The following is an 18,511-nucleotide window of genomic DNA, read 5'->3' on the forward strand; positions in this document are numbered from 1 at the left end:
CTTGCTTATTTTTAATTCCTTCCCGTTGAATGTATTTCCGCCACCGCTCGTCGCCACTATTGATTGTTATTTATTTGTGCGGAGCGAACTGTACCAACTGCACATGGTCGTGTTTGTTGTTGTAACATCCAGGTGATCAATTTTGTTATTGTCAGACGCGAAATGTGAGGATAATTATCACCTTCTCGCCGCTGGATTTCGCAAATCTCGTCTTCAAACGGATTTTGGAACTCAGATTTCGAAGTTTGGTGAGTTTGCGCGCCCGGAGTCTTGAACAGATACTCCAATTGGACTTTAAAACTCCCCTAGGGTACGAGAGTACCAATGTACCCTAGTACCTAGGTAGTAGGTCCTGCTACCTACTACGAGTCATTCCTCTTAGGGTTCCTCTTCAGGTCTTCCTCTCTTGGTTCCTCTTTAAGGTTTAGTCTTTTATTTATCCCGAAATTGTCCGTGTTTACGGTACGCCACTCTTCGTTCGTGTACGAGTTATTGCAAACAAATCATAGGCTACCTTAGGTATCCGAGACCAGTCCAATCCTACAGGTCCCCTTTCGGGGTTACCTACGATTGCCGTCAGTGCACCTCACGCTGTGCACTATAGGCATTATTATGAGGTCTTACAGCGTCCTGTCAGCCCCTAGCGGCAACTGTCATTGATTTTCTTGTAGGCTAACTATTCATATTATCTTCCATATGACTTTCCACCTTCTCTAACAGCTGCAAAGTTTTCCTCCCGCAAGGTACATTTTTCAAACCACCTTACTATCAATTTCCTCTTCAGCCTTAATGATCCAGCGCTTGGCCTTTGGCCCCAGTTCTAGCTAGCTAGGTATATTGTATTCTAATCCTTGGCTTCTTAGCCCCCATGACCTCGTCACTTTTAAATAGAGTTAGGCTATTTAGGATTCTAGCTACACTGAGTAAGAATAGAATAAGCCTTGTGTATGCCAAAAACACTACTACCTAGTGCCTCAAAGTGCTTGCTCACACGTCACTCTAGAACTTTATGCTAGCCTAGTTGCACTGCCTGATTCCCGCCTGTTGTAGACTGGGACAGGTTCCTCATACATAGATAGCTCATCTTACTTACCTAATCATACCAGGGCAATGTACCCTGACCTGGCCGGGGAGTTGGAGCCCCTTCAAAACCTTTCCCAGACGACGAGTGGCGGGAACCAGGCCAAACAACTATTTTCAAGTTTTGCCATTAAGGTTATGCTTCAAATCTATTGAAATTTCTTTAATCTACTATTGGTAATCCTATAGTTTAGAGGTTCAGTTTCACTACTTTCCTGTTTGTGTTTAAGTTTTCTTCCCTATTGTGAAATTCTTCTTTCAACAGATCTGCAGACAGAAGTATATTTGCAAAGAATGGTCAGTTTATCTGCTGATAGAAGAAGAGATTGTGAAAAATAGGGAGTATAAAACTCTGCCCTTCATGTGAATATAGTGTATTGTGCCTGCAACTGCCTTTGTGGAACCTGGCACAGGCTCATGCTCTTCAGCAGCCGCTTTCTGATAAATCTAAAAAATAAGCAGTTTATCTGCGTACAAAAACAGATTTGCAATTTTCTCTCCCAAAACGTTTTTGTTTATTTATGTACCCTTTTTAGGCTATTCCATACGTCATTTTACAATCTGCTTCTGTAAGCAGATAAACTGCTCGTTTTTTAACTTTTCCATGATTCAATATATATTGGATAGATGTGTATGCTTATCTTGACTTTATGTATAATGCAGTGAATTTGGACCCGTTAACTGTAGGATTACCTGCAGCTTTTCAACTCATAAATAGAAGGCCTGGACACCAACTCTTACACTAGAAACCAAGACGCTTTGAGTAGTTTTGGATTTTTAGACCGTATAACCTAATTTAACCAAGGATCCCATAGGCATTGGTAGTTGTAATAAGAGATAGTAATCCTGGGCTAATAATCCAAAGTGGCTTTAGTTTATGACCAAAAATGCTCAAAAATATTCTGTTCAGCAGTAAATACTGACGTTGTCATTTTGTGAATATGTTTCTAGCTGAACCTCCCAGTCTCAAGGTAGCGGTTATGTTGTGTGCAAAGCTAAGAAAGAAGGAAACAGAGATGCTCCTCATGCCAGTTATGACCCAATTTGTACAAGGTTTCCCCAAACAAGCTAAGGATCTGCTCCCCTTTTGCTGTGACGCCAAATGATAGGTTAGATAAAGTATGGTATCGATGTATTCCTTTAAAAGTGGCCTTGTGATTGTAGTCTTTCTCCTCATGATACTTAAAAGTTAGGTAAGTTTTGTGATTGGTTATTTGTGATATTTATTCAGGATTGTAAGCTAGGTTTATATTTAGGTAGGCTTTATGTTTATTCAAGAGTGGAAAGTAAATAAGTACTATAATGTTGTATGCAAAAGTAGATTTATTGGTTTTATTATACAGCAATTTAGGACACAATCATTCAGTGTTTTTTAATAGATCATATGCAACTAGTATGTACTATTTCAGGCGCAATAGCCAAAATATCATCAACATACCAAAACCATGACATTGAAGTTTGAATCATCCTAGGAATATGTAATATTTTTTTATTAGAGAGGATAATCAATTCCCACGCCAAACATTTATGTATAGATTGACTTTTTGTGTATATGTATATGAATATACTAATTAAATTGCCACTCTTGTATAGCAAGGGACAACATAAAAACATTTGAGTATAAATATCTAAGATGATAATGGATAAACCTCTATCACCAGTAGGTAGTAAGTAATCTTAAATTTACATGTTATTTTTTTTAAATAGTTTATTCCTTATTCAAATGCCTGTGCCTAGATTTTGAGAAATTGTACTAACCAGGGTAAGAGCATTGTCTATGAAATACCATTTATGGATAGCTATTGCTACTAATTACATTGATCTATACAAATAAGGATTCAGGTGTCTTTTTGTGAAAGCAAAAAATCTTTTGAGATTCACTGGTCTCAGTATTGCATATAACTAGATACAATAAAAAAAATTTAAGTATGTAATATCCTAAGGTCTTCGTGAATAAGCTAAAAAACTGAAATATTAATTAAAGTTAAGTTTTAGTTATATAATTTTGACCTTATTATGCACAAGATGTCCTTTGCTGTTTCTCCTTCATTGACCCAGTAGTCCACCTAGGTTAATCCTAGATAGCTATTTCCCATCAGGAGAGCTATTTTGGTATTCAGTCGTAGTGTCATTTCTAACAGAAATCTTTATGCTTATTTTGGTCTGTGCAGTATCATGTTATTCCCATGAGAAGTTATATAAACAAATGCAAATACTTAACTTCAGGGAGCCTTGGCCATCACCTCTCCTGACTGAATATATATTGTTTTATGTAGTAGGTACAGTAATATAGATACCATGCTTCAGTGTTAATGGAATTGCTCTTTTCAGGGATGCTGACAGTAGATGGTCGAACTCTGTGATTATACGTTTTAGTCGTTAACATCATGTCTGAAGAGCAGAGAGGTGGTGATAATAACTCAAACACAAAGCCTGCCAGTCACACAATAGTAAGTAGACTAGCACATTATTTGGCTGTAAAATATTGAGTTGTTTTTTTTTTTTTTTTTTTTTTTTTTTTTTTTTTACAGATAAACTCTGTGCTCTCACACTGAGGAAAGTACCACTACCCATACCAGAATTCCCATTCTTCCTACTGAAAAATTGTAGAATTACCTTATTGAGGGGACTGGTAGACCTTAGTTAGTCCGACACCAGTTCTACTTTATTTCTACTTAAAGAGTCTAGGGTTAGTGAAAATTCAGATTTACAGAGTAACGACCCCTAAACAGTAGTTAACCAACTTATTATCCCTTTAAATTATACTCTGCACTATGTTTAATTGTGATATGTGATTTTGAACAGTGTTTGTCCCCAAGAATTGTTATCTTAAAAACTTTGTTATAAGTGAGTCCTTACTTTCTTGGCAGTCAAGTTAGGCTAAGCTATACAGTAATATTTGGCATAAAAAAACATTTGGCTACACATCTGAGTATGTATTAACAAATCATTTTTAATACTAAGTTATTATAGTACAAATCTCTAATATTAAATGGGGAAGAAATTAATTTTATTAGTGTTGAACAAACCAGCAAAGAAAAAAGGAGTTAAGACTTATCTCACTCAGCAGTTATATAGTTAATATAAGCTTTGGACATAAATTATAACACACTATCAGAAAATATGGGTTGGTTGCAGATTGGGTACAGTAATCTATCTCAGAAATGGCGGCTGAGAACATAAAAAAAAGAAGCATAATATGGGGCAAAGCCCCACCCCAGCCAAGTCGGGTCACAGTTCCTAAGGTAGGATAGGATTTGATAAGTATTTTTGGTCATTTTTACCAAAAACCTTACTTGTATACTGGTGTGCAGTGTTTAAAATACTATATGCAGTTCCTCATTGGACGAGTCGGTAACGTGCTCGACTACCGGTATCTTGGAGTCCGGGTTCAATTCTCCACTCTGCCATCAGGGAATCAAATGAGAAGAATTTATTTCTGGTGATGGAAATTCATTGCTCGATGTGGTTCGGAACCCACAGTAAGCTGTAGGTCCTGTTGCTAAGTAACCAATTGGTTCCTAGCCACATAAACACATCTAATCCTTCGGGTCAGCCCTAGGAGAGCTGTTAATCAACTTCGGTGGTCTGGTAAAACTAATATACTTAACTTACTGGATAAACATAAGCAAACAAAAATATATATTAAGGGTAAATAATAAAGAAAGAGGAGATTTGAATTTTATTATCAATACATAAGCTGCATCAAAACTTTGGGTTACAGTTCATGCTTATCCTAGTGTTAGTTAAATATGTACATGTAACAATATAATATTCTTTGAACATGTAAAATACTGTGTTAAAACATCTCATGTATTTATGGGAAAATCTTGTTTCAGAGACAAAATTTGGATTGTAATGATGAAAAATATATACATACTGCCAATGCAAACTGTTTACACATTTCCTGTAAGATTAATTGTGCAAGTTTCAGTCATGGTAGAATAAACCAGAAAAGACTTACAAGCTGGAACCATATAAAACATACCTTTTTTTAAAAAAAAATATTCACAGCAGGATACTATTTAACTTGAAATTGGTAAATGCCAGTTATGGAAGATTCTTATTACGTACTGTATGATGTAAATTTCCAGACATTGTTATTAGTATTTTGCTGACCACTCTTTCCATCAAGAATGGCATTCAGAACTATGATATATGCAGTCAATAACTTGTATATGTTTATAATTAGCAGTATTCACCAGTTTTAGCAAGCAGTAAATTTTTTCATAGTGAAATGCATATTTCTCTCTCTCTCTCTCTCTCTCTCTCAAACATTTCATAAGCATATAAAGCATCTGATAAAAACATTTGTCAATTTTTTGTTTGTTTATTTTCATGTCCAGATATGTGTTTTGTTATTGTTAATCACAGTACAGAAACTCCTTGCCTTTAATATGTACAAAGACTTATTACTTGAGTTAAATTCTGTAAAAACTTCCTATCACCCTAGAAAATTGTATTAAAGCAACCAGTTTAATGTTGCAAATACAATAAGATTTTAATCATAATTTTAATTAATGCTAATGTAAAGAAAAACCATTTGACTTGTACCTGATGCAAATTGCAGAAAACCAGTTACATCATATAAATTAATTTTCAAAGAAATAAAAAGTCAGAAAGTTGAACATTGGAACAGACATCAGAGTATCTCCCAAAAGTCAGACCCAGAATCGCAGCCTCTCCTTCCAACCTGTTATCTTAGATGCTCAGAGAACAGCCACTTTTCCTCCTCCTCTTACAGAATATGGTGATGAAATGGTTGAGGAATCCTGACACTGCCTCAGTTTATAGAATTAATGATTTGATGAGTATAACTCAGCTTCTGTGCTGCAGTAGCCATAATTGGCCAGGAAAATTTTAAATTGGTGAAGGTATTAACAATATCAGGAAATAGCAGTGTCCTTTTCCATTCAGTTCTTGATTGATGATCTGACTAGATTTTGAATTGTGAAATGCTCTTAGTACAATATTTGTTAAGAGATATGTTTCAGAGATTACATCACATTGAGGCCTTTAGGTTGTGTATTATCCATTTTTTAATGGTATATGTAATTTTTGCAGGTAAGTAATAACCTTGAGTAGTGGCAAATAAATCCTATACAAATATTTTTCATGGTACATTTATGTGAATAATGATTTTTTTTCTTTCAGAAACCAAGTTACGTGCTCAAATATACATTATCAGGCCACTCAAAAGCAATTTCATCAGTAAAGTTCAGTCCAACAGGTGACTGGCTTGCTAGCTCATGTAAGTAAAACTCAACCAATTAACATTGCACTTTTTTAGTTTAAACCTCCTATTATATTCATATTCATTCTAGGAGGGCATTACAGTGACACATCGCAATGAAAATACAGTAATTAGTGAATATTTCTCTGTGAAAAATACTGCGAATAGGCAAATTTTCCCGGAATAATGGGTAGGTATGATCCATAGAGAAACCCACAAATAGGTAAGAACACGAATATGGGTGGTCCACTTTATATAAACATGAGTCTGGTCCCCTTAGGTTTATACTTGAAAAGAATTTATATATGTACAGTGACCGAGTAATTTATAGTACATATTCCCAAAGTTTGCCTGTTTACAGTTGTTTGGGAAACAAACTTGTGGATAGCCATGGGCATGTGTTTTTATACAAATACAAATCCTATTTTATGTGCTAGTTTTTCCAAGTCCCAGCTGGAATCTGTCATTGAAATCCATTTAACAATGCTAACAGTTGCTTACTTACGACTATGAGTTAGGTTCTGACAGACTGGTCAGATGACAGAAAAATATCCCATAGAGTACAAGTATATTTGAAAAGTCAATTTTTAACATCTCTTGAGATATTTACACTGTAGTAGTTATCAATTTCTCACTCGTACTTTCCTGTTTGGAATCCCCTTTCATACTTTTTAATTTTCTTTATAAAGTATTGTAATTAATGTCACATTTATATTCCAGAGTTATCTGGGAGTCAGCTTACCAACTTTCTTCAGAATCTGAAGTATTTTTCAGTGGCTTTCATTTCATAACTTCAGTATGGCTTGATAATTATCACTGTTACTGTTTTCCATAATTTATTTTGACTGTCGAGGGTAAAAGTTGAGTATATGTTAGTTTAACCTGAGCTAATTAACAGCTCTCCTAGGGCTGGTCGAAAGGATTAGATTTTTTTTTCTTTTTATGGCTAGGAACCAATTGGGTTACCTAGCAACGGGACCTACATAAAACAGACAAGGTCACAAGTTCAAATTTTGTTCTGCATCCAATTCTTCTAGTAAGAATTTTTGCAAAGAACAGACGAACATGCCCTGTGATCGCCGAAATTCATTCATTATTTTTGTTCATCTCTCTACCCTCTGCAATCAAAATAAGGACAAAGAAACTAATAGTGATAATTATGAAATACCAAATTTAGAATATGAAAGTTACTGCTAAATAATGTGCAGATTCTTGGAAAAGTTTAGCTCTGTATTGACTTAGTATTGTATTGACTTACTAGCAGGCTAACTCAGGAATGTAGGCTAAACTAATTAAATAAAGTACACTGTTTTAAAGAAAATTGTACATTATGTAGTTATAAAATGATGAAGTTAAAATATATTAGTAATAAAATTATAAAGAGCATTGTCAGAACTTTGCCAAGTAGTAGGCTATGTTGGAAATTAGTTCTGTGTGTAATATATGACTGAAAATTAATGCTAATAGTCAAAATAAAGAGAATAGCCCATTCAACGACGTGGTCGCTGGAACGGAACCCCGTCGTTAAACAAGGAGTACCTGTACATATTAAAAACCAACTTAATGTGCAATTCAAGATATGAACAGCCATCCAGAATGTAACTTGTTTGTAAGTAGGATAGTGATTTATGGTAATTTTGCTTCATTATTTTTATCTTTACATACATGTATATTGTCATTCTATTCTGTGAAAGGTTCCAAGCAGTTGGAAGTAAGATGTTATACTATAGTATTGTGTATTTTTGGTATTTTACTTAATTTGGGTATCTCTTTTCAATACAGCGGCTGACAAAGTAATCAAGATATGGGGAGCTTATGATGGCAAGTTTGAGAAAACACTAGCAGGCCACAAACTGGGTATTAGTGATGTTGCTTGGTCTCATGACAGTAGATTACTTGTTTCTGCATCAGATGACAAAACTCTGAAAATATGGGAACTTGCTTCGGTGAGTATGTTCAGTGAGAAAGTACTGTAGTATTTTGTGGAGTATGTACTGGACCTTATTTTTCAAATATAAAGATATTATTCTGTATGTTCCCCTAATTAAAATGTCAAGATGCTAACAAATCCTAGTCATAAGAAAAACATTAGTCCAAGGATATTTGGATGTCTGGGTATCTCATGATGGTAATGATAACTAAGTGTTGAGTTGTATTAAAATGAAACTTAGAAATATTCTGGGTAATGTCAGATATTATATATAAAGTTTAGGTTCTCCAAATCACAGTACGTAATGGTTTTAGATAATTCCCCACACAGCTTTTCAATTATTTATGAATGGTTTCCTGTAGCAGTGCTATTGGGTTTTCTCTAAATTTATTGGTTTTGCTTTTTCTTTTGTTTTAACTTTTTTATACTAAAGTAAAGAAGGACATTTCTTATTAGGAAGATATCTAGTGTATTTTATATCAGCCTCAAATGATTAAAATTCATTTAATTCCCTTTTTCTACAATTGCAACATGTAAGCTATATCCCTGGTGCATACCTCTGCTTACATTCTAGAAGTGTTGCTTTATTGTTAGGTGAAATAATCTTTTTAAGTGTGCTACTTACTCCAGTTTTCTATGCCTGTCCGATAAAAAAAAAAAAAAGTAATTTTTATAACAAAATAAGTTCCACTGATGTAAGAGAGAGTCCTCTCCATATTGCTTTTCCTGCTCTACTGCCAGTGTTGGAGAGAGCAATCTTGATTGTGTCCCACAAAGTACCACCTTCAGAAGATGAATATACATTTTACTGGTTGTGTATCAAAGAATTACGATAAAGTTGATTTTTCTTTTATATACTAGAAGAGGTTCTCTATAGTTCCTTTTGAGGTTTAAGTCAGGCTTTTTAGAGTTAATCAGATTATGGGGGCATCATATAAGTTATATAGAAAAGTTTAAGCTTTGCTATCTCTGTTGGATCATTGGTTTAGCCTTCCTCCAATCCTCTCTTTCAGATCACTATTTTTCTTGGTTTTTCTTAGTTTGACGTACTAATACATTTTCCGGACCTCATCCAGCAGGGGGCACTTTCAAGAAATTGATTCAAAGCTTTTAATTTTCTTTGCTTAGTCTTCTCCTTCTTAAGGAATAATACTTTCCTTGATCTGTTAGTTACGTAGAAAATCTAAGATATCCTTTCTCCTTTTGACTTGGGCAGGACACTGACTGAATTTTGGACGTTGAATGAAAATCTAGTGTTCATTATGTGTATGAGATTGTTAAAAGTGTTTTGAGATTGATGCAAACTTGGGCAGCTTTTTGAAGTGTCAGACCAGTTTTGATTCCAGAAGAGACCTTATACTGAGATACCTTTTTCTCAATTCCATAGGCATTGTAGTTAGGGCAAAATGAGCTTTCACTTCTGAAGAATATTATTACCTTTTCCTTAGTTGTTTTGCAATATTCACCTTCTTGCTGGGTATAACATTTCCAAGTTCAACCATTGCTATTACTAAGATGATAGTGCACAGTGGTTAGTGTCAAACACATTACTGTACTCAAGTTTACTTCAGTTTTTTGCAGGGTTTTAGTGTATCTGTTGACCAGCTGTTCCACTTAACAGTTTACAGTTCCTTTATCTCTTTCCCACAAAGTCCATTGGCCACTTCAGGGTCCTTTACCTGCAGGAATGCCAGCAGCTCAGCACCTCCCAACCACAGTTGGTACTTGGTCCAAATGAATTAAAAAGTATTATTTTAAATACAAATTCCATCAACCAAAGGGGCCACCTCCATATCCCACAGAGCTTTTTTGCTGAATCAGACCCTACAAAAAGAAAATGGGTTGACCTTGTACGCATTTCTGGATCATGTTTACATGCACTAACCTGCCAGAACCGGCCGATAATCTTTTTTTTCTTCATCAGTGAAAATTGGTGATTGGAGTTTCACAAGCCTCTCAAAATATAAGCATACAGGTAGTTTTCTGGTTATCGATGGTCTCGGTTAATGGCAATCTGGTGTAATGGCGCTTGTGTAGCTCCATAAAATCAGTGATTTATGGTGCCATAACAGGCCGAGTTTCGGTTATCAATGCGTTAAGGTGCCGATAATAGAGTTATGGCGACCGAAACTTAGCGCCATAAATTGTTGAATTTCGGTTAAAGGCAGTTTTCGCTTATCAGCTCCCTGCTGATAACCCGGGACTGCCTGTATTAAAAGAAAGTAGTTGGTTTATATTGAGTGTTACATATTTGAGCATTGATTATAGATTTTTTCTCTGAAATACAAGTAATTTGATATTTCTCCTCTCCCCAGGGAAAGTGTGTGAAAACACTTAAAGGACACAGCAATTATGTCTTTTGTTGTAACTTCAACCCACAGTCAAATCTTATTGTCTCAGGTTCGGTAAGTTGTTCTTGTTACTCTTGGTTTGATATAAAAGTTTTCAGTCCAATACTTGTCATTTTAAGCTACTTAGTTGTTATTATTATAAAGGATTAGTTTATCCGGACCTCTGAGCCTAAGAAAGGCTCTTCATAGTGTTTCGTAGTGTTAGTAAATTGGTCCTACAAAATAGACATTTGGCTACAAAGTAGATGTTTGGCTATCCTTTTCAGTTCGATGAAAGTGTCAGAATTTGGGACGTCAAAACAGGAAAATGTCTAAAAACTTTGCCAGCTCACTCTGATCCGGTTAGTGCGGTTAATTTTAACCGTGATGGGACTCTCATTGTATCCAGCAGTTATGATGGATTATGGTAAGTTTCCTAATGTTTCCTTTTCCACAAATAACATAAAAAACGTGGAACTATTAAATGCTGCTCTGTGTTATCAATATTCATTTACCTTTTATTTATGGCTTGTTTTGATTGTATTATAATAAATTAGTGTAACTGATTAAGTAAAAATTTCCTTAAAAAAGAACAATTATTTTTCAGTCGAATTTGGGACACTACCTCAGGACAGTGTCTTAAAACACTGATTGATGATGACAATCCTCCTGTATCATTTGTGAAATTTTCTCCAAATGGCAAATACATCTTGGCTGCAACTCTAGACAACACATTGAAGTTGTGGGATTACAGCAAAGGGAAATGTCTTAAAACATATACTGGACATAAGAATGAAAAATATTGTATTTTTGCTAATTTTTCAGTCACAGGAGGCAAGGTAAGTAATCCATTCCGTTTTCATTTTGATCCAAAGATAAATTTCAGCATAAGTTTAGGTGATCAACATCAAATGCAGAATAGAAGTCCATACTTTAATGTAGTTAGTAACTTCTTTGTAACTTCTGAGAGCATAGTTTCGTATGTAAGGTTTGGAACTCGAGTAAGCACATGAAAATGTCAGTGGTATTTGTATATATAAAATGAATATTAAAGAGATGTGTGAAAATTACCTGTTGCAAGTATTGTGGATATTTGTTTTGATAAATAAATTTTGGTAATTGAGTGAACTCTAATTGATTTCAAGATATTTCAAGTCATTTCTCCATGTCATTGATCTTCAGAAAGAAAATTACTAAGCTTTAGTTATTAATCCTGCATACTTTTATGTACCGCATAGAGTATTGTTAAATACACAAAGAACTGAGTAGTAATACTACATTCAAATTTCATTGACCACAATTTCCATTTAGTCCTAGGAAAAATACAAACTACATTTTAAATTTTTTATGCTACTATTAAAGTGCCTTGCCAATTCTTTTGTGGTAAGTTCTCCTCTGTGCTCCTCTGCCCACCTCTCCACATCATTGTAGACTTCCAGTCCCATGGTCTTGGCCAGATTTAAAATATTTTCCACAGCATACTTTGACTCAAACCCTTCAAGGTCCCTTTCTGTAAATTTTGAAAAAGTGGAACTTCAGTGTAATGCATACTTATGAGGGCATTTTATACTTATTTTGGCCTAAGGCTTATGAGTTGCCTTTTGAATTAGTGAGTGAGTATGCCTCTTCCCAATTTTGGTGTAATAGCAGCAAGTTTCAGGTATTATGTGTAAATTTCAGTAATTTTCAATGAGTTGTAGCCATTGCTCCTCTGTTGGGTTCATTTGCCCTGGTGCTGATGGCCAAGATTCATAGCAAAGATGGCTTGCCATCCTTTCCAGGCCTTCATTTCCTAGAATTCTATTTTACATTGGCTACAGCTGCTCATTGCATGCGTTCATAATGTCTCCAAGACATCCTTTCACCACTTTTATTTATATACATGAATCCTTTTGTTGTTTATTCAGTGAAATCTATTATCATGGTAGGCCTGGAGGACTGTGGTTCATTCACCTTCATCCACATTTTGACTTAATTTTTCACTTAGATGTGGTGTGTATCCTAAAGGTACCTGCCTTTGTGCCTTATGTGCTTAATGATTCTGAATTTGTGGGTTTAATGATTCTAAATTTGTGGTTTGTTTCTCCCATCAAAAATCAATAGAACTTATGGCAGCACCTGTGATTTCAGAGTTGGCTAGACTTGGGATTCAGTCTATATTTATAATGACAGTGGTTTTTGCAATATGTAACATTGTTATAATTATAAATCCATTAATTATAATTAACAGTGCCTTCTACTCCCCCCCCCTCACTTTGTAGATGATTGAGTAGTAACATGTTGTGGTACATGACTTGCACATAACTTGTGGGCTTTTCTCTCTTGAATTTCTTGAATCGATGCACCTGTTTTTTTTTTTTTTTTTTTTTTTTTTTTTTTTTTTTTTTTTTTTTTTTTTGCACAGAATTCGCTATTTATTGTTATTGGATTTGTAAATATATGTGGTTGGGAAAATATTGTTTTTAATGATTATGACCTAGCCCTAGTTGAAATTCATCATACTAAATTGAGAGAGCATTGTAATTATTTTTTATTGCATTGCAATTGGGAAGTCTTTCACCATAAATTTTAGCAAGAGCACATGATGAACTGAGAAATGTTTCATCATAGGCAATTGGAAAAAAGTCATATAGTTTTAGATGTAAGAATGGTGAACAGTAACAAAGGGATATTGTTTATTAAAGACTTTGTTATTACATAAAGTTACTGTATAAATATCTTTTACATTTGCAGTGGATTGTGTCTGGCTCAGAAGACAACCTTATATATATTTGGAATCTACAGACCAAAGAAATAGTTCAAAAACTGGAAGGGCATTCAGGTAAGTTGAAGTTTGGATTGTAGAGCTGTTGCCAGCCATACTTTCGAAAATTTATGTGTTCATTGATACGTGAATCAAGAACTGCATGCTTGTCTCGTGTAAGGAAATCGTGTATTTTGATATAATTTTCAGTAGGAGATTCCATAATTGTGAAATTCAATTGTAATCATGAATCAAAATAATAATAATAGTAGCAGATCCTCCCTGACCTTGTACTCAGGTTTGCGTGTATTTGTATTTTCCTGACTGCTCTATATAGCTTTTTGTGAATGCTACAATATGTCATTTTCTTTAATCTTTTTTTTTCTTTTTCCTTCATAGTTAAGTGCTTCTTTTGTTTGTATAGCCCCCTCTAATTCATCAAGTGAGACCAATGTAAATAATGTCTGACATTTTGGTCATCTGTGTTTGGGGCTTAATTATTAAGACTGTGCAGTGTACTTATTCATTTTTTCTTTAATTTACAGATGTAGTGCTTTGTACAGCTTGCCATCCCACTCAAAATATCATAGCCTCTGGAGCACTGGAAAACGATAAAACTATAAAGTTGTGGAAAAGTGACACTTAAATCAAAACAGTGAACTGTCTTTTTTTTTCTATAAGGTGACATTGTTACAAAGGACTTTTCAGTTTTTTAGGGTATTTTTATTACTATGATTTTTCATTATTCAAAACTGAAATTATTATTTTTTTGAAGTGAGTGTTACAAAGGACTTTTTTTTTCTTTGAAGGTATTTTTATTACTTGTTTTTCATTATTATTAGTTAATACATTAACCAGACGGTGTCACATATATTGTAAAAATTGAATGTAGATTTCTTTTGATAAGTACATGTACTAAAATCATTTTTCTGTAAGTATGACATCCGTACCTGCGTACGTTATGGAAGTGGCCTGTATTTTAACATACACCCCCTCTTGTATTTGCTTAGATTTCAGTTCAGTTTAAAGTTATTCCATGGAGTATACACATCATTATGCATATTTTGTGTGTTTTGAGATGTTACTATGTAATGTACTCAAGAAAATAGCTTAAACTATGCTCTGCATATTGTTTTCTACTGATAAAGAGATGCACTGACTTCTTGAAGAAATGCAGTATTGGTAACATGAGTAAACAAAATTTTTTGTCTTGTTAAGAGTGCCATGGGTTGAGGCGGGAATTCTTGCAATATGCCATGTAAATTCTTTGTTTAGTTTTTTTAATGTAGACCTCATCATGTAATGTATGAACCGGAAAGTGTGATTGTTTAATAATCTCTTTATTTATTTATTTTTTAAAGCATTTACTTAACCAGGGTACCATTTTTAGAAACAACATAATGAGATATATATATGCAAATAATGGAACAAACTCATTATGAAAATGAAGTAGTAAATATAAGAGGTGATTTATATTTTGCCTGTTCAGTAAAAACACTCATGATTTTCCTATTTATAGGAAATCAATATGCCAGTATTTCCATTTACTGTAGTGGTTAAAAAATTTGAGTTTCATTTAAATAATTGAATTTTGAGGGTATAGTCATTTTTCAAGTAACAGTATATTGTATGGTAAAACTACACTCCATTTAACAAATCCAGTACAAATATGAAAGCCTAAACCTGGTCATGACGTACAAGTTTATACAGTCTTAGATCCTCTATTTTCATTTGTTTGATACCTATGTCATGGCTTCATTTATTAAAGTTTTCTGGGTGTATATCTAAATACGTGTCATGATTAGTGTTTTTTCATTTTTATTACGAGAATTTTATATGGCTCATCCATGATTGGAAAGTGTGACCTAGGGGTAATTATTGCGAAGAAATATATTGAAAGTTTTATGCAGGGAATTTTTATTTGACCTTTTTGTGCAACACTACTTAGTAAGATAAAGCAGGTGAGCTCAGAGTCTAATCCAGGATAAAGTCTGATCCATTTTATGACCTTTCAATATAGAAGTGTACAGGGTACTACCTTCTTTTACAACTTTTACTCTAGTATACTTTGTGGAAGGAAGTGTAGCAGATGTTCTTTAGTTTTACCATTTCACCCAAGTATTATAAAGAAATTGGAAGGATTTTTACATATTTTAGTACTTCCCAGAAAGGTTAACTAAAAAAGTAACTTGAAGCCAAATTTTGCAGATAAATGTTATGGCCAACCTTGACTGTAACCTTTCAAAGGTTTGTGTCAAAGTATTTCCAGTAAATTCTGGGTAGTAATAAAATAGCAAAGTAAAATAAGTGTCCAGTGTTTGAAAAATAGCTGGTGCAGTATTTTAAGGTTTTCACAGTAGTATCAGATGCAGTAATTTTTTTAATCTAGGAAAAATTAAACACCACAATATTGAATACTGGAGATACAGGATAAAATTTTACTGTACAGATACGCTTTGTTAAAGCATCACTCGAACATCACATGCCAAATAGAACAAAATAAAAAAGAAGAAAGATTAAAATCTACACAAAACAGATGTTAAACATAAATATTTAAATCATCAAACCTTAAAAATATTTCGTAGGGTTACCAACTCAATAATTTCAGGTGTGAATTTTGAAGAAACTCAAAAACCAGCTTGGAGGGAGGTAAGACATGCTCCTCTTAAGTATTCTTTAGTTTTTCCAGATGATAATTGGGACGAATTCTGGGTCTTTTAAAGTTTGTGTCCCTGTAGATCTAATCCTGAAATTGCAACTTGGATTTAAACAAACACTGGCACTCATGTTCCTGGAAAAGGCTTTGAGATCACCTTCGTCCAAGACTAGGCAGATACTCCGATTATCTCTGTAGTTGGGTAGTACTGTCAGTGCAGTGTAGGCATTATTTAAGGTTCTTTGTGGCATGCCTTTGGCCCTAGCTGCAACCCCTTTCATTCACCTTATTGTACCTCCTTTCATATTCTCTTACTTTCCAGTCTCTCCTGACAATTGCTTCATTGTGCAACTGCGAAGTTTTCCTCCCAGCGCTGAGTGACTTCATGGGACCCAGTGCTGGGCCTTTGGCCTAAATTCCATATTCAATTCAATTCTGTCCATGGACCTGGAAGTGGTCTCTGGAAAAAGTACAAACTTGACTCTGAGCGAATGTCATGTCAGCTTCCTTGGCCTATTGGCTGTCTTTCCATCTCAGAAAATTGAAACCCCGAAAAGAGGCCCACATTTCCTTGTTCCTAGACGGTATGACTGCAATGTCTTACTGAACCTGGACATTCGGCAATAGGAAGAGATTCATTCCTGCAAGACTGGAACGAATGGAGAACAATATGTATTTTTCCTTCATTGTCCCAGATTTTGAAAGCTTTGAATGGAACAGCTTGCCAAGTATCCCTGAATCAGGCAATCAGTCATTAGTTTCTTATTTCCTCAGCAACAGGCGAGAGAAGAGATTCCAGTTCTGTCTGTTGCACTATCCCAAATAGAAGGAGGGGAAGTCGTCCATGCATCCTCCTTTCTGAGCCGCTAAATATATATTTTAAATATAAAAGTTTGATAATTATTAATATTTTATTGCTTTTATCTATCACCATTCTTTATTTTTTACGTTCATATCTAAACGCTGAATTTTAAAGTACTTTGTTATTCATTTATTCATTATGAATCATATTGATTTATATATTTCATCTTTATTACAGCACTGAATGATCCTGATGGGTTCTGGCACATGGTCCTCAAGACCTAAACTTCATAATCAATCAATCAATTTACCTGAGGATTATTTTCCTAACATTGCTAGGTACATAGTGCAAAAACTACAAACTTCATCTATATAATATGCCAGTCCATAAAGAAAATGTGGTTAGATTACTTCCACGCTGAGAGCCCAGTTGAAATCTGTTGAAACGGTTTTACATCTCATTATCTTTTGAGGTCGAGCGCCTTGCTATGTCATCACTCATGGCAGACAAGTCTACATTGATGGAACCCTTGCCTTATGGTTTTGGAAATTATTCTTATGTAAAAGATTTCAATTTCCTTCTCCAGTCTTTTACACCACAAAGGTCAGCTCCTGCAAGGTTCCCCAACACCTGGTCCCTGAATAGGGTTCATAGACTACGTACTGTCATCCCCTCAAGGGTCCCAATGCAACTACATGTAACTCATATGCAGCAAAAAGCATTCTTCTTGACTGGCTTAGCAACAGAAGCTCAGAAGCGCTCTTATACAAGGACAACATATCACCACTCAAACCTTGTTGTCATGTAGTGTTGTCTCTTGCTAAGAATCCCTGTAGGGGGGCTAGTGCCGTCAAAGCACCTCATGCAGTGCAATATATGGAGTGTCCCTTCGGCCCCTAGCTGTGACTACTTTCATTCCTTTTACTGTACCTTCTTTCATATCTATCTTCCATCTTACTTTTCTCCCTTTCCTAACAACTGATTCATAGTGCAACTGTGAGGCTTTCCTCCTGTTACACCTTTCAAACCTTTTCACTGTCAATTTCCATTTCAGCCCTGAATGGCGTTAGTTGCCCCATTGTTTGGCATTATGCCTAAAACCTATAAATCAATCAACCTGGCCAGGAATGAGGACCTTGTAAAGAGAAAATCCTCTTTTCTTATAAAGGAACTCGGTTCTATTTCACATAGAATATTATGCTCAGTTCAAGTATTGTAGGTTTACCTAGATGTCACAGCAAGCATCCCAGATAGTCCTGTTTTTTTCTACGCCATTCCACAAACAAACCACTCTCTATACATAGGCTGAAAATTATTTTAGTGGCCCTCATTAAAAAGGCATGACAACAAAAGGTGAGTGCATCATTAACTTTCTTCAGAAATGTTTCCAGTGAAGAAGTCTGCATGTATGGAGAGGTTATCAGAGGCAATATTCCTGTAGCTATACCTGACATAATTAGGCAAGTCACTATAGAACCACAAGGGATAATACATTTAACAGATTTGTGCATATCTGTTCTTTATAGCCAGACCCCACTGGGTATATAGCTCCTCCTTGGACGAGTGGTTTTCGTGCTCGGCTACCAATCCAGAGGTCTGAAGTTCGATTTTCGGCTTGGCTAACAGAGGAGTTTATTTCTGGTGATAGAAATTCATTTCTCGATATAATGTGGTTTGGATCCCACAATAAACTATAGGTGCCGTTGCTAGGTGACCAAGAGTTCCTAGCCACGCAAA

General features: G+C 34.9%; 1 protein-coding gene across 1 annotated transcript; it reads left to right on the forward strand.

Annotated features, from left to right (window-relative positions):
• The first annotated feature begins 93 nt into the window (after positions 1–93).
• Positions 94–15,221, forward strand: LOC135217173 (WD repeat-containing protein 5). The gene is made up of 9 exons (XM_064252895.1): positions 94–248; positions 3,412–3,530; positions 6,235–6,331; positions 8,096–8,259; positions 10,559–10,648; positions 10,861–11,000; positions 11,181–11,412; positions 13,307–13,394; positions 13,862–15,221. The coding sequence occupies exons 2-9, from the start codon at positions 3,468–3,470 to the stop codon at positions 13,960–13,962; spliced, it is 975 nt and encodes a 324-aa protein (XP_064108965.1). The 5' UTR covers positions 94–248; positions 3,412–3,467; the 3' UTR covers positions 13,963–15,221.
• Positions 15,222–18,511: the final 3,290 nt, after the last annotated feature.

This window comes from Macrobrachium nipponense, chromosome 7 (genome assembly GCF_015104395.2).
Source record: "Macrobrachium nipponense isolate FS-2020 chromosome 7, ASM1510439v2, whole genome shotgun sequence".
Taxonomy (NCBI): Eukaryota; Metazoa; Arthropoda; class Malacostraca; order Decapoda; family Palaemonidae; genus Macrobrachium; species Macrobrachium nipponense.

Excerpts from the sequence above, each read along its gene's own strand:
- LOC135217173 (XM_064252895.1), top strand. The coding sequence starts at position 3,468 with ATGTCTGAAGAGCAGAGAGGTGGTGATAATAACTCAAACACAAAGCCT. Across the intron at positions 3,531-6,234 it reads AGCCTGCCAGTCACACAATA|AAACCAAGTTACGTGCTCAA; the intron begins GTAAGTAGACTA and ends TTTTTCTTTCAG. Across the intron at positions 11,001-11,180 it reads AGCAGTTATGATGGATTATG|TCGAATTTGGGACACTACCT; the intron begins GTAAGTTTCCTA and ends ATTATTTTTCAG.